Source organism: Morchella sextelata (assembly GCF_020137385.1).
Source record: "Morchella sextelata strain SCLS chromosome Unknown scls_25, whole genome shotgun sequence".
Taxonomy (NCBI): domain Eukaryota; kingdom Fungi; phylum Ascomycota; class Pezizomycetes; order Pezizales; family Morchellaceae; genus Morchella; species Morchella sextelata.
Window position 1 is genome coordinate 868148 of NW_025408640.1, and position 15623 is coordinate 883770.

At 44.3% G+C, this 15623-nt stretch overlaps 2 protein-coding genes across 2 annotated transcripts; both read left to right on the forward strand.

Annotated features, from left to right (window-relative positions):
- Positions 1-9248: 9248 nt before the first annotated feature.
- Positions 9249-9879, forward strand: H6S33_008170 (uncharacterized protein; the record flags this gene model as incomplete). Its single annotated transcript, XM_044839527.1, has 3 exons — positions 9249-9498; positions 9577-9686; positions 9748-9879. 3 exons carry the CDS (start codon positions 9249-9251, stop codon positions 9877-9879), a joined length of 492 nt encoding a protein of 163 aa, XP_044688361.1.
- A 2540-nt stretch (positions 9880-12419) lies between these two features.
- Positions 12420-14318, forward strand: H6S33_008171 (uncharacterized protein; the record flags this gene model as incomplete). The annotated part of the gene is made up of 4 exons (XM_044839528.1): positions 12420-12707; positions 12804-13019; positions 13073-13235; positions 13612-14318. The coding sequence occupies 4 exons, from the start codon at positions 12420-12422 to the stop codon at positions 14316-14318; spliced, it is 1374 nt and encodes a 457-aa protein (XP_044688362.1).
- Between the last annotated feature and the right edge of the window lie 1305 nt (positions 14319-15623).

Genomic DNA, 15623 nt, shown 5'->3' on the forward strand with positions numbered 1-15623 from the left:
TAGAGGCTCTATATTATCCTTCAACCACTTCTCTCGAGGGTATCGGAAAATTCATTTTCATTGTTTCCCCCCCCCCCTCTCTACCGTGACCTCGTCCCCCCACATACACCTATTTTTCCATATTGATTTGGTCCAATTCCGGTGCTCCAATTCTCAATCTAGTCTCAGACTGGCAACTTCATCGTCTAGGTGAGTTCTCTATTTTTCCTGTCACTTTTTTAGGTTTGTTTCAAGTAGGCGATGTCGCACAGTCGTGATCGAAACGCTTGGTGCGATCGCATCGCAAATGTCTTCGTGAGTTTGTTCACGGTTACTTAACTGAGCCCAAAATTTGAGCATCTTGTTTTGATGAGGTCTTCCTAGGAGCTCCCTGCCTAGCTAGGTCCTTTCCATCCTTTCTCCCACAATGCGTGTTGTGGTTTGCGGCTACAGTGGATAGTGGGATAGAAAGATTGTGAGAAATCTCTCTTAAGGGTGTACCCTGAGTTCGCATGCCCTCAATTTGACCTCTCTGATAGGGTGTGAGATGGGCTGTTGGTATAGGATTATGTCTAGGACTTTTTGTTAACTTCACTCTTTGGTTATGTTGGGCTGGGATTGTAAATGTGCTGTTCGTTGAGGTGTTCATGGGGGCGGCGCGTTGCGATGTCAGTGTACACTTACTTGTGGAAACCCGCAATAAATACTAGGATAGACTTGCATATATAAAATGAATTTAGTTGAATGCTTGCAAAGCCGTGAGAGTATTCATGAGTGCCCTGGGAATGTTAGACCCAATTGAACTCTCTAATTCAAAATTCGTATCGTTCTGGTATGCATGCGGATTGCAAGAAGAAGGTAAAGTTTCGGCCGCTCAGTATCTGAATCTGGCTATCCAGCAAGCTCACTCCAGGAGGGCGATACCAGTCCATGTTTGCTACTAATATTTGGACATTGAGCTTTTCAAACGAGCCGTACCATGGCCTCGACCTCAAGGCTAATTATGCCTTTCATGAATCGACAGAAACATACACCTCCGTCAAAGCTTGGCTAGTCGTTATTAGGAAACAGGACAGGGCTCATACCAATATCCCGTGACTCACCGTATAGCGGAGCTGAGGATACCAATGTTAGATATCATTTGAGAGATTGATGCCTTCCTAATCTTTTACGATAGCGTATCAATACAAAGAAAGCAAAGTGTGGGTTGTTTCACCTTGAGTGGGTATAACGAATGCCTCAGCTCTGTGAGTATTGGTGAGTGCTCTGTGAGCACTCGTGGAACCACTCGGGTGAGCATTCGCGTTGGCATTCGTAGGAGCTCGGGGCGTGGAATGCCCACCAAGACAAAGGGGCTGTACCCTGGGTAATACCCAAGCTTGCTCATGTGATAACCGAGTGGGTCTTCAGTTTTGTCCATAGAGTTACAAGTTCTAGTGAGAAGAGATGACCAAATAGTGTTAAACTGGGTTAGATATTCCTTGATGCATTTGTCAGCCGTATACTGTATGGTTACAACGTTGGTAAGGAATGAGTGAAAGTGTAAAGAACCATGAGTGAGGCTAGATAAAGATGTTGAGGGATATCAAGGGAGGTCGTCCAAGGACAAGGACAGTAATTCACGCTAGGGCGTGAGGGGTGACTCGTACAAGGACAAGGAAGACAACGAAGGCAACGGGGTCTTTACAACCGATGAGGGGATGGTAAGGGTGACAATGGCCAAGAGGGGAGCAGCGATGGTTGAGAGGACCAAGAGGACAGCGATAACAATAAAGGTAGTCATTTAGGAACAGCAGACGTAACATGGCTTTAGATGAAGTCTGTATTGAAGTGAAGTCAATCCCACAAGTAATAACCCAAAGTATAATACAGTATGTTGAGTAGAGAAGAAAGGAAAGATAGCCAAAGAGGGGTAAGAGACCCTTATATAATAAGCAAATGACAACCGATAACAACTAATAATAACCGATGACTAATACCACGGAAACTCCCGGAGACTCATGATGACTCACTCGTTTTCGCATAACGGATCCGTTTTCATAGTCTTGGGGCTAGGCTGACAGAAGATTTGTAACAGAAAGGAAGATACGGTTTTCCGATGAAATCTGTCCTCGAGTTGAGTCCAGAGTTGGTGAGTGGTATCAGCTGGAGTGAGCATGAGAATGACTTCAAATTCAATGTTGGATTGAAGGAACACAACTACGAGGTTATCTTTGTTATCTCGTTCACTGATTTCTTTGGCATTGTCTGTAGTTTCTTCTTTGTCCTCTTCTGGTAGTCGTTTTGCATGTGGTGACGCTGTAACTGTAGTAGTAGTTGTGGTGAATACAGGATGCTTACTTGTACCATTGACTAGATTCCACAAATCGTGAACTTTTAACGTGCGACAAGCAAGGTCCCTCCAAACAGTGTAATGGCATTAGCCAGACTACCTATATAGTAAAGCGGGAATTTTTATGCTGTTGTTCGACATATTTGAAGTGAAATGATATAGTGTACTTGATAGTAAAAATGTTTTGTAGTGTATAAGTATGAGTGGTATCTGGGCTCATAAGCTAGAGAAAATATATGTAGAGAAGTGTAAGTATTGAGCGTATTAATTCAACTAGATAGAGGGGAGAATACCCCGTATTTATATTAAAGAAAGGTAATACAAAACATAAAGAACCATAGCCATATAAGTAACAGAAAAACATGACTAACAAAAACCAGAGAAAGAATGAGTCAGAACCTGTGACTCATGATGACAAATGAGAATCCTCCAATACTATGAAACGTGCCAAGCATACTATTTCAAGAGAGGATTGCAAACCTTTAGTCCTCAGATCATCTTCTGCGCAAGGTGTCGGTCTTCTCTGTGTATACCTACATGTAGTTTCGCTCGTAGAATGAGCCCACCAGCGAAGAAAACAGGTTTACTATATGTGAGTGCAATGTAATGGATTTTCTTGGGACCGGCCCATACAAGCCTAGGTCTCGGAGGTGTAAGCCGGCCCGCTGCTCTTCGCCTAAGAATAGTAACTGATTGGCTTCTGGGACGGCGTAAAGCTGGCAGAACCGGTGGTGAAGATCTTGGAAATGACTGAATTCGGAACATTTTTGGCTGTTTCTTGTATTCACGCCTCTGTTCTTCTCGACGAACGAATGAACCATGGTTATCGATTCAAATGATGAACCAATATGATTATGATAGCTGGTGATGCTAGACACGACAAGAACTGAGATAAAGGTCATACTCTAGACACCTATCTACTGTCCACCTTTCGGCGGCGTTTCCACTTGTCTCTCCCGCTCCAAGCTATTTGCCTATACTTGTCATCTCAAGATAATACAGATTGAATGCACCACAACATGTGCGAATCGTTTTATAAGCATGGAATTGGCGTCCAACCGTGCTCTAGATACTTGTAATCATTCAAAGCGAGTGTATCTACAGTTTCAACGCAACTTACGCTTCCACCACTCACCCATACCACCCTCAACCGGAAAGCTAAGGCGGAAGGTACCATTTATGTTCGAGTGTTTTCTGAAAACTCTGTTTTACTTAAGTAATAATTACGTATCGTTCGCGGGGCGCATAATGGAAGTGACCGTGTTGCCAGGGGTTAACGTTTAACCGTATATGTATCATTTCTCTGTCGTCAGATACATTTTCGTGGAACTGGTATATTCCTGCTATAACGTAGTGGCCAGGTGGGATATCACGAATTGATTACTTTGTTAATATTTATCTCTTTTTCATGTGGAAATTTTAGAGTCGATCCCAGCTATCTGCATCACCGGTAATCACCTTGCTCCGCCTCTAGTCTAGGCCTTATCGGTTTGGGATTGCACGAATTAAAGCTTTGACGGTCATAACAGATTGCCACTAAGTCGCAGTGCCGCCTACATGAAGGTTGGGGCCAGTATGAGAGTGGTGGTAGTAGTTGATTGGTGCCATTCCAATGGAGTGACAAGTATTACCGTACTCATAATGCGTTTCTATCATCGGATTTTAGACTCCTGAGGGCTGATTCCGCATATCTATTATATCCCGATACCCAAAGTACATGAAACCTGACTGAGAGTGAGGGTGGATGATCTTCATCATTCTTGACTACCGGTGAGAGGTTAGCCACCAACCAGCCAGCTCGGAAGATTGATCCCAGCAGCCCCCAGTGCTTTTAGATCTCGATCACCCGAGTATCAGCCCCTAGAAGGAGGAAGTGCTTGCAGCCCGTAATCACTTGAGCGCCTCAAATCATTCTCTATCCCGGATAATAATCTGATACCTCGATTAGTAAAAGAATATACAAGATGGACACGGATATGTTTATCGGCTACTGGGAGCTGCTCACTGCCCACGAAGTTTATTTTAGCGAGTTCTGGAAATACATACGTGTACATGTGCCTACATGGGACGCCTAAGGCGTTTACTCTCCCCGAAGCATATGCCGTTATGAAGTGATGGGCCCATGTGTCCAACCCGAGCGGCAGCACCTTGGGGATTATGCTCAACTATTGGACCTTCAACTTTGGTGGCTGGCTGAATATGCAGCCCTAGCTGGGAATATTCCCCGTCTGCGTAGGCATCAAATCAACGGCTCCCGGGTGTGTGGGGTAGCATGTTCCCGAAAGATTTGAAGCTGGCTGAAGGTCTCGGTGAAGCGGAAACGTTGGTTAAAGATGATCGTCACATGGTCTATCCTAAAAGGGAGCAGGGCAACTGTTCACTAATAATGGTTAGAGTTCATGTAGTACAGGCACATAGGACAAGGCGGAACCCAGCCAATGGGATTGCGCAACTGCAACGACGTGCCACTGCCAAGTCAATTCAATCTCGTCCAACTCCAGGTGCGTTTTCGCTTAAGTTCGGAATACACTTGGATGCTCCATATATCTCGTCGTACTATTGTCAAACAAAAGGTCGAAATCTCTGTAGCTTAGTGGGTGCAGAATTTGCAAGGTGACATTTAGTTACTACATGTAATATATCTACAGTAGGGTGTAGTTATAACCCAACCCCTGAAACCAGGACAGGCGAAAGGTATGATTAAGGCATACATATGTAGAAAGCGTACGTTGCCTGAACTCTTTGGTATATAGAAACCCCAACCTAGTACCCCCTATTGATATAAGTCCTTCCAACAAGTATCAAAGAACCCGAGTCCCATGAGAAGGCATACAGGAGAAAATCAAGAACTAGCCCAATCATAACGGAGCAGAGATGAGACTAATCATGGATATGTATTTAGCTAAGACGCACCGTGATTATTCTGCCCCGTACTATACCCCACACAATTACCGCATAGCAACTTCATAGTTGGAAGGTGGCTTCCTGCTAAAAACTATGTGGGATTTCGTACTTCATAGTCTATTCCAGGTACGTTTTCAGCGCATCACATCTTAATGAAGCACGAAATGTACGTAAGTTCAAAGAGTCGGGAATGTATTATTGTAATACTGTGTTTGCCTACAGTGTATCGCTCATACGGTTGCTAGTACTAATAACAATGCGTTGGTTTCTCATGACCAGAGTATGAGTGCCATATTGCCTCACTGAAATAGTTCCTAGTCTGTAGAACCATATATCCCATGGACCGGAGCGGGTTGGGGACAGATATGTCCCGAATTCGGGCCCAAAAATGGGAGGTGACAACGGGGTGAATAAAGTATTAAAAATTGTATATAAAGAGAAGACAGGCTAAGACTGATGGAACTTAATAAAACAATTGCGGTCTCCAGATAGGCATAAAGGTTGTTCACAGGAGAGACATTTCCAATATGTTTTTGAGTTAGTTCTCTCTGCTACAGACCCGTTAATCCTAACTTCTTCTTTTTTCCACCACTTGCATTCAACACAATCTCTTCTAGCTTCCATATGTACTGGAAGATGACTGTGCTTGCCTGATACTGGTAATGGGTGCTTGCTTCTTGCTGTGACATACTGCTGTCTCTTGTTGGTTGTGTCTGCACCCGCAACCAAAGCCCTTTTGGATCGCAACCCCCTCCACCCCATAATAAATTCCCAAGCCACCTGCATCCTAAACTCTTTATGGGTGATTGATTTATTCGCTTGCGGGCAGTCCTTATAAATAAGAAAGGCATTAATAATTCCGGTATCAAGGGCCCAGAAAAATAAGGGATACCAAGTGCGGCGGGAGGTGAGATGTGTTTCATAGTAGCATCGGAGCTGGTCAGCTACATCAACCCCACCCATATGTTGATTGTAATCATATATGCAGGCGGGTATAGCTGTAAGGACAATCCATTCGCCTGGTTTCCATAGCTGTGACTTTTTAACCCCGCTGGCATTAGTGCTTTTGTCACCGGGTTTTTTTCTCATAGCAGGCACTTCTGCTGCACGACCCTTCACTTGGTGTATTGTAGTCATCATACAGACTACAGCATTATCCATCCAGATAACCACAGCTACATTGTCCTTGACTACAGCTGTATGATAATGATAGTCGAGTTTGGCATTTTTCGGAACTGCAAGTTCAGGAGGAAAGTCTTTGGTGGTATTTCTTGCCGTTCCGCAAGCACCCACTCCCAATCTCTTCCTCAACGAAGCAAAAAGTGGGAGGTTGACGTAGAAGTTATCCATATATACATTAAATGCCTGGTCAGAACCCATGATTGCACAGTTTTTCTGCAGTAACGAAAATACAATCTTGCTTGTATTACTCATTTCGTCAACTTCGGAGAATGAGCTCGGAGATATGGGATCGGGTCCAGCCTGATTAGAGGTTGGGTGGAAATCGTAGAGATACCCAGCATCAGCAAGACAGTGAAATTTAAAGCCCTGATCAATTGGCTTGCTAGGCATCTTGTACGTATCACTGGAATGACCTGTACAGCGTATCATACACTCGTCAATTGATACGTTGGAGGAGAGATTCCGATATGTTTGCGAAGCGTTACGTAATTGATTTAGTATTGGGTCAACTTTGGCATGCCATAAGCGATGTCCCTTAACCTCCTTGGGTGCATCGGGGTGTGCCACATGAAAGTACCGTCTGATTTGCTCAAACCGGGTAAGACTCATGTAATCACAGATATGATGAGTAGGGTAAAGGCCATCATGTTTCCAGTAATCCTCTACTGCAGGCATACGACAGACACCCATATAAATCAAGATACCAATCCAACACCTGAGTTCCGGCACCTGTACGGGCTCCCAGTGTCTTCCTTCTTCACCCGCCCTATGGGAATCCGCATAGAGATTGCTATTCTTTGTCATTTCCTTCATGAGGTCATTTGTGAAAAATAATGTCGCTATTGTTGAGGGCTCAATGATATCAGAATGAGATATATTCCGAGGCAATACATTGCTGGCAGGACGAATTGACTTAGTATGACGAATTGGTGCAAATAGCTGGCCTGTGGGTAGGGTGGATTGTAGGTTTTTATCAGGTTTCTTCTTCGCCGAGATGACCGAGTGATTTTTCATGACCGAGGAACGGCTGGACTTTGAGGAGTTCTTCTGTCTCCTTGTAGGATCAGGGGAGGCGGAGTCAGTATCAGGTGAGTCTGATGCATATGAAATATTCTTAGGGCGGGCTCTTAAAGTTCTTGGTGACATTGTACAATAAGGTATTGATGTGACTTATTTTTCAGAGGTGTATTATGGGAAAGACCACTAACTTATGGGGGTTTATATATTCAAAGAAATTCCTCTCTATGTTCTAGAGCTCCTACCGGCTTACTCTTTCATTTTCTCTACATCATATCGTCATAACTTTGTCATTGCTTTGCATCATAGAGGTATCATACAATAAGGCGGAAAATTTCATTTTTTTTCCGGGGACATATCTGTCCCCAAACCGGGCTTCTACGGTCCATGGGATACTACAAGTAGTGATAGGTGCTTCTGTCTTATGGGTAAGGGCCCTATGATCACTTGTGACATTCTTAGTATCGAGTCATCATGACTACCTCGGGATACCTAGGTATCAGTATATTATCTGCGTAAATACTTATTATACCTCATAATTGAAGTTATGAAGCTTCGGCAATGGTGCATGCACGTTTAATATGCCTTCGGATGAGCCTATTCGGCTGGAACTTCTAAACGATAAGGTAAGCTGAATTGATTAATAACTTTAAGTTTGATATCTTACTCAGCCCATGTGGCCAGAAAACATCTACATAGCTTCAAACTATTGTGTAGTAAATATTCAGTGGCTCGCTTCTCAATCTAGGCCCAGATCACTTGCCCTTATTAGGGTGATATACAAAGCCACGTCTCTCATAATGACCAGCGATATGATCCAACATAAGCCACAGTTTCAGAGATACGTCTCCTCTTTAGGAACAGGGCTACTAACTGTCAGAAGACTGCGAAGTCAACGATGCATGATGCCGCCAATGTTACCTGAGCGTTTCGGCATCTTGCTGATTACACCACGCACCCGATTGCGCAGAGGTTTTGATACTTGTTTGGAAGATGAGGCTTCCGGCCATCGTTTGTGGGTATAGTACCGCCACTGGTTTATGGGAAATCCAATTTCTCTAGAGCGATTGTCCACCAATTGAGGTACTTCCAGCTAGCAAAACAGAAGTTAGAAGGTATAATGAGCGTAAACATGAAATAAACATACCTATTGCTGCCTCTCAGCTGGTGGGCGAAGAGTTTTGGCGCTAGGTATCTACATAGAAGTTCCTTAATTCTCAACTCTTGATTGTGTAGGAAGATAGAACTTAGATCTCATGCGTGGAGGATGGACTCTGGTCATTCTGGTTCGCTTATCCACCCCCGAAATCGATTGATAAATTTTCTTATCCTAGAGGCACTGACAATCGGATACCAGATTGATTGTTCACTAAACGCCATTCTTACCTTGGAAGGAGATGTACTGCCATCTTCTATTGATCACCACAGATCACTATCATCACTGTTCCCTCAGTATGATTGGGAATGCAAGCTCCTAAAGCTATTGCGTAGCTTCCTGATAGTGGCGAGGCATATTTACGGGTGCATTGCCTTTTTAGGAACTGGAAAGGTAAGTTGGTGGCTTGAAGATGAGTATTCGTTGATTAGTTGAACTATACAGAAATTCGTAGCTTTCTGTAGCTCTCCAAATCGGTCTCATGTATCAGAAGCCTCGGTTTTTCGGCTGAACACTGAGGATGGAAGGAGAATCCCGACAGTGATATCGACTATAAGAATTCACCTATCCCCCCGAACCAAAGACCAAACACACACTTCACTTCATCAGTTCACACAACAACACAAAACCACACAAAGCCCTTTCAAACTCCCTTTATAAACTTTCAAAACAATCACAATGTCTGCTGCCACTGCCCCCGCTGCCGGTGATATCATCAGAATTCCCGCATACACCGCCGAGCTCGAGAAAGACAACCGCCGCATTACCTGGAGTCAAACCCTTATGGAAAGATCTGAGATGTACTACACCGTCCATGCCACCAACATCACCAAGAACAACACCGATGTCATTCTTTTCGTTCAGGGCAACTGGTACAATTCTGGCGCTAGTCCTGCTGAGCATGTTTCGAAGATTGGCAAGGCCGTTGGTAAGAAACCACTCAGAGCACGATCATGATCATCAGATCGTTAGATATCATTCACTAATTAAGCATACGTCAAAATAGATGGCTCCTATGAAATCAAGCTCGATGCAAGGTTCCAGTATGGGCAGAAGAACAAGGAAGGCGAAAACCGCTTCCTTGTTTACCACAACAAGTCCAACAAGCCTTATCAGGTAAATCTATTTCCAAAAACCCCGGCGATAAGTCTGAAGAAATTGGCTAACACTGATATAGCACCGTTTCATGGCCACTCTCATTCAAGGCCAAGTCGCAGAATGGGCCAAGAAGCTCATCCCCGTTGCACAGGCCCAGGATGGCTTGGCTTTGATGACCTCTCTCTTCGGTGACTACTTGCACACCTATTAGGATGTCAATGATGGCGCATATGTTTGGTGGGCTAGTAGCGGGGGGGCGAGGATATGATTTATGGTACAGAGATTGAGGATGGTATATGCCTATGGGGGAAGATTGAGAGATGATGGGATCTCGGGAGATTTATAAAACTGGTAGTTAGGAATCCGGAAGCTTGATTACCATCTTTTGTTCCTCGTGATGACCACGTGATCGAGTGACATTCTGTGCTCCGGAAAATTTTCATATTCCAACGATATTACTACTTCAACAACCCCCATACTAGATTATCTTTAATCTTTTAGACCGTTGTTTTGCCTTGTTGGTTATAAGAGTACTTGGTCAAGGAGAATCAAAGATTTTCTCCGCTCGGATGCTCCCATACCTATCTCTAAAGCGTCCCTTAATCTTCATTTATACTAATTATGAATGTCAGGCAGCGGCGGTTCTTATTGTATAAGATCTCAAAGTTGAGGTTACGGCCGTCCAATTTGCTGAAATATGCACAGTATATTCACCGCATCGACTTATCGTAGGACACATTGCTTGCGGGACATCCTAGCAAGGCAGGATAATATTACGTACTGTGTTCAGTCTTTGCAAATCAAAGAGGGCTATTAAACGCAGTCCGTGCAGCCAAACCAAATGTAGTCACAAAATTACGTGAAAGATGTTCGGCACAAAATGCTCTACCGGCGTTAGGTATTTTTCACTGTGTGCGGCAATTAAACCCTTGTCTCTATCGCTCATGATTAATTGTGACCTCCGGTTAATTGGTTGCCGGAAACGCGACTTTGAGCTGGTTACCAAGAAAATAACGCCATGAGCTTTCTGATTCGCCCTCCACAAGCGACCAAGCTATCAGTAGACCTTGATTGTCAGCATCGACAGCTACAGCTAATAATATCGTAAGAGCGTATGCTTCTTTTATAAAGGTCCCGTCAATACTGACAAAATAACGGGAATGTTCAAAGGATCTTCTGCAGGCTGAAGGTGAAATAAACAGTCTTTGAAAGCGTTCGGTACCTTACCTATTTGTATCAATTGATAGATGTATATATGAATCGGGATCAGCATATCAAATCATGTCAAAATATGCTGGCAGTAGCTTGAATTGCTGAGAATGTGCCATAACCCTCCCTTTAATTACGTATTTTTAGAAACCTTGGCTACTTGAAGTGATATTGTCTTTTTCCATCTAGCCGTATCGCCTCTTGAATAGCGCGTGGTGTAGTACTGGGTCTCACCTGATAAAAATGATATTGTTTGATTGAAAGTACGCTGCTAACACCTAAGCTGAACAGGACGAAGACATGAGACTAAATAGAAAATGCGGACAAAGGAGATAAAGGAAATACTCTATCAAAGAGGTCCGCTGCATGACATATCCGCTGCATGACGGGTTCGTTCCATGAAAGGAAAGGACAAGAGTTTCTCTACCGCATTCCATCATCACCGAGATTGTATCAGGGAAAATTGGTTGTATCCATGACTCTTTTGATTCAGGCCCCCGTTCTGACTTCTTGCTTCCGAAGCAGGTATGGATGCCGTCTATAATGTAACAATAATGCAGTCATGCCTTGGAAAGTAATTTCCACGGACCCGGAAGTTGCAATCCTTGATTGCACAATCATAAACTACTCTCTCCTTATCAGAACGAGCTGTTCTTGTAGCAAATCCATCTGCTATAGCCCAACCAGCAACTGCAGTCTTAAAGTTCTGATATGTTTCGAAGCGCTGGTTATCCTGAAAAGTAGCGGCCATTACTCTATTGTGTGTTCGGTTTATTGGGACAGCACTTGATCAAGCGGGTTATATGTAGGCATTTATTGATATGGTGTCATTTGATATTTACTCGTGGCAGTAGAAATAAGCGGATCGTGAAAGTCCAGATCTAGATTGTGGGTAGATTAAACTTAGCGGGCAGATTGAGCCCGCAACCGATTACGGGTAGATCAAACCTTTGCTCATATATTAAAGTTACTGTATCATAATCAAGAGAGGGATGAATGTTCTTATTAACGTTATATCCGCCCCCAAAATAATAGTGCTGGGCTGCTGACCTCGTACCCAGTCTACTATTTCTGCGAAAGTTGGCGCAACCAAAGCAGAAACTTCGGAAAATCACGTGACTGCCAAGAAGTTTGTGGATTGGTCGAGCTCACCGAACTCCGGCCTAATAATGAATGGCTGAGTCAGCGCAGGTACATACATACTCGTAGTTTTTTGACGTTTCCGGACGCGACCACTATTGCATGCCATACAAAAGATAGCCTTGGCGGGTTTTTTCTGTGTATGCAATAGCAGTTGCGTCCGGAAACGCTGTGAAATTGCGAGTACATACATTGTCTTAAACTGTTGTCGCACAAGGCTGAAGGAACAGCGCATAATTTTCCATGAACCATCCAGACAATGCCGAGGTGGCTAGAGCCAATTGATTGCCCATTCCTACTATAGCTGGGCTTCTCATAACAGGGGGGTAAGTGTCACAGCGTCGACGGCGGTTCATGGGATAACAAGCTTCTTGAAAGCTCTGTCGGAAAAGCACTCATGCAATGTCAGATCCGCTTTTAAAACCATTCAAAAAGGAGCAACTTCTAATAGTCTTCCATCCTGGATCCTGGCGTCAAACTTTGCCCGGAACTGGCGATGAGAGCGCAGAGGTTCAGTATGAAGATTGGCGGAAGGGAAAGGTCTTAGGCAGTGGAATGTATGGCACTGTGCGGCTCATCAGGAGTGTTCAAGATGAGAAAAAAGTGCGTGCAGTAAAGGAGGTTTTTAAGAAGAAGACAAAAACCATACGCGTAATCCAAGAGCTACAGGCGTTGGTCACGCTAAAGAAGGTATGTACCTCGATTGGAAATGTTATATTCAATATGGGTGTATGCCTGTGCATCGCTCGGTTGTTCAGTGCGGACTAAGGACATTGTTATATTCAGTACCCAGAATATTTTGTTCAATTTTTTGGCTGGTGGGAAGACGAGGATTACTTCTATTTCGCCATGGAATACGTTGAGGATGGCGATTTGGTATCTCTGCTCGGAGAAGAGACCAAGCTTAGAGAAACGGACGCACAGACCATTGCAAAGCAGATTTTGAAAGGTCTAGAGACCATGCACGAGCATAAAATCTGTCACCGTGGTGTCAAGCCAGACGTGAGGTCGTCACTCTCTATGGAGCGGAGTGGAGTAGGCTGACATGCAACCAGAACATCCTAGCCATATCATGGTTGCCTGGACCTCTCCGAGTAAAGTTAGCTGATTTTGGTTGCTCCAAGCACGCAGTTGGTACGGATTTACGGTCGACGATTGGCACCTTCGGTTATATGGCACCGGAGGTTTCGGGTTATATTGAGGATCAAGAGACATTACGTACACATATGAAGCGGATGTGTGGTCTCTCGGCTGTGGGATGTATTATGTTATAACGAGGAAGCTTCCGTTGTAGGATATCGCTCGCACGTGAAGTACATCAAAGGACAATTGCCGTTTCCTAGCAATCATTTAGTCCAAAACGGTCTGAGCCAGAGTGGAGTAGATTTCATTATTACGCTTATGAACCCGGATCGAGATAAGAGGCCTAGTGCTACAATTGCGTTGAACCATGAATGGCTCCGTGCACCTACTGAGGAGCGAGATCGAGAGTATCAGTACTAGAGAAGCTTTCTCTTTGTCGCCTCATATTTATTATTTTTTCACTCCGATGAATGTGCTTATCGCTGACTATACATGCTATAACTGTTGTTAGATTCATACCGAATTCCGCTTTTACCACCAGTTTCTATCGATAGCTTTCTTGTAGGGTCCGCGCACCCCCAGAGTGCTACCAAAAGAAGGGGCGGGCTCTACGATGATGAGTTCGTGCACAGTCCAGAGGAAGGCTTAGGTATCACGCTCCGTAACGCCCCTCAGGCCCTGCAAGCATCGTCAAATCCGCCACCGACAAGGAAAAGTGATGATAGCGGAGACACTAGATGGGGGATCTCACAGGCAACAGCGGCCATAAAGGCAGCTGGTGCAGGACAAGTGGGGGGGTTCGAACCTCTCGGGGGCCATGATTCCCCTCATGCTCAACACCCCCAGACATCGTCATATCAACCACCGACAGAGGAGAGTAATGAAACCGGAGACACTAGATGGGGGCTTTCACAGGCAACAGCGGCCATAATGGGGGTAGGTGCAGGACAAGAACCTGTCAGGCTCCGTAACTCCCCTCAGCCCCGCCGCAAATCGCTATATCTGCTACCGACAGGGAAAAGTGATGAAAACGGAAACCGGGGAACGAGGATTCCAAGGTTCACAGCCAGAGAGTATCTCGATGTCACGGACCATGCGCTCCCATCTGAACTTCAGCCCCTCTATGAACTACCGCCAATAGGGAAAAGTGAAAAAATCGGAGGGCCTAGAGGGTGGATTTCACGAGCGATAGCGGTCATAAAGGGAGCAGGAGTGTAAGGAAAGAGGAATAGGAAAAGGTAGGTTAGTATACATATATGAGTGTATTTAAAATCAAACTGGGCAGTTTTCCTTGTTGTCACGAATATTGAGACAAACTGCATCCAAGGTTTGGAAGCTAGTCGGGAAGCATAGTACTTTTAGGACAACCCTGGAGGGTTGACGACTTCCTGTGTTAGCTTAAGATCTTCTCTATATATTTTACCTATATCTGCACCACCTATCCGAGTTGATTCGTGGAGGTGGTTGCCATTGAAACTGTGATTTTACTAGAAACACACCTATATCTACTGCCATTAAGCATTCAAACTAGCCTTGTCTTGGAGTTATAATACCCCTAATTTCTTTGTCTGAACTTTGAAAGTTCTTGAACATTCGCGATCGGGGTCGACAAACATGTATAGAATGACAATTAATGAATTAAACAAAAAAAAAATGTATAGAATGACACATGTACCCCTAACCCTGATATTTTGTAGTCAGCAACGACGGACAATGGAAGAGTGGCGAAGAGGTGAGGGGATTCTTCTATTACTATGTTTATTTGCATTTGATGCTGTCTTGTGTTAACGGTGAACACTGAGGGAGGCACACTGCAGAGGTTGTAGTTTGATACACCAATCCACCCGCACCCCGGCTCAAACGCGTACGTACACGTGTGGATAAAAACTAGAAGACCGAAGAGATGGTGTTCCCGTGTGATCTCTTCCCTGGATAGTTCTCTGAACATCTTGCCTGCGAACACTTATAAGTACCTAAGCTCAGTATCTCTTATTTGGATACGCATAGGCCGTAAATTCACTTGTATTAGGCTAGATGAGCCCAAAGCGGTAAGTGGGTTGGATGCGAGCTGGATGGTCCGCTGGTCGAATGATAAGCTGTGTTTGCATTGAAATAGGGAAAAAAGAAAATTGTCAAAATACTGAACAGTCGTAATTGTCGGCGGATGATCGATATTAACGTTGAGATGTTGTTCACCATGCATGCCTTTCGTTGATTGGGCAAAGACACTTGGTCCCTTAAGGTATAACTCGAGGGTTTGTTTCACTTTGTAGTTTCTGTTTTACTTGGACTGCCACGTACCCAGATAGATTCGATCTAGTCGGCGGTATCCCGATAGTAATTCATTTACCGTATGCCTGTACATAGCTCACAGAAATAAAGTACAACCTCACCATCAAAGCTCAGTATGGGGCTACGCCGGGCATGATACTTCACAATGCCCATACAGCCATATCATTCTATTAGGACAATGACTATATGATAAAATAGTACTTGACCTATGATTTCCACTAGGCCTGGAGT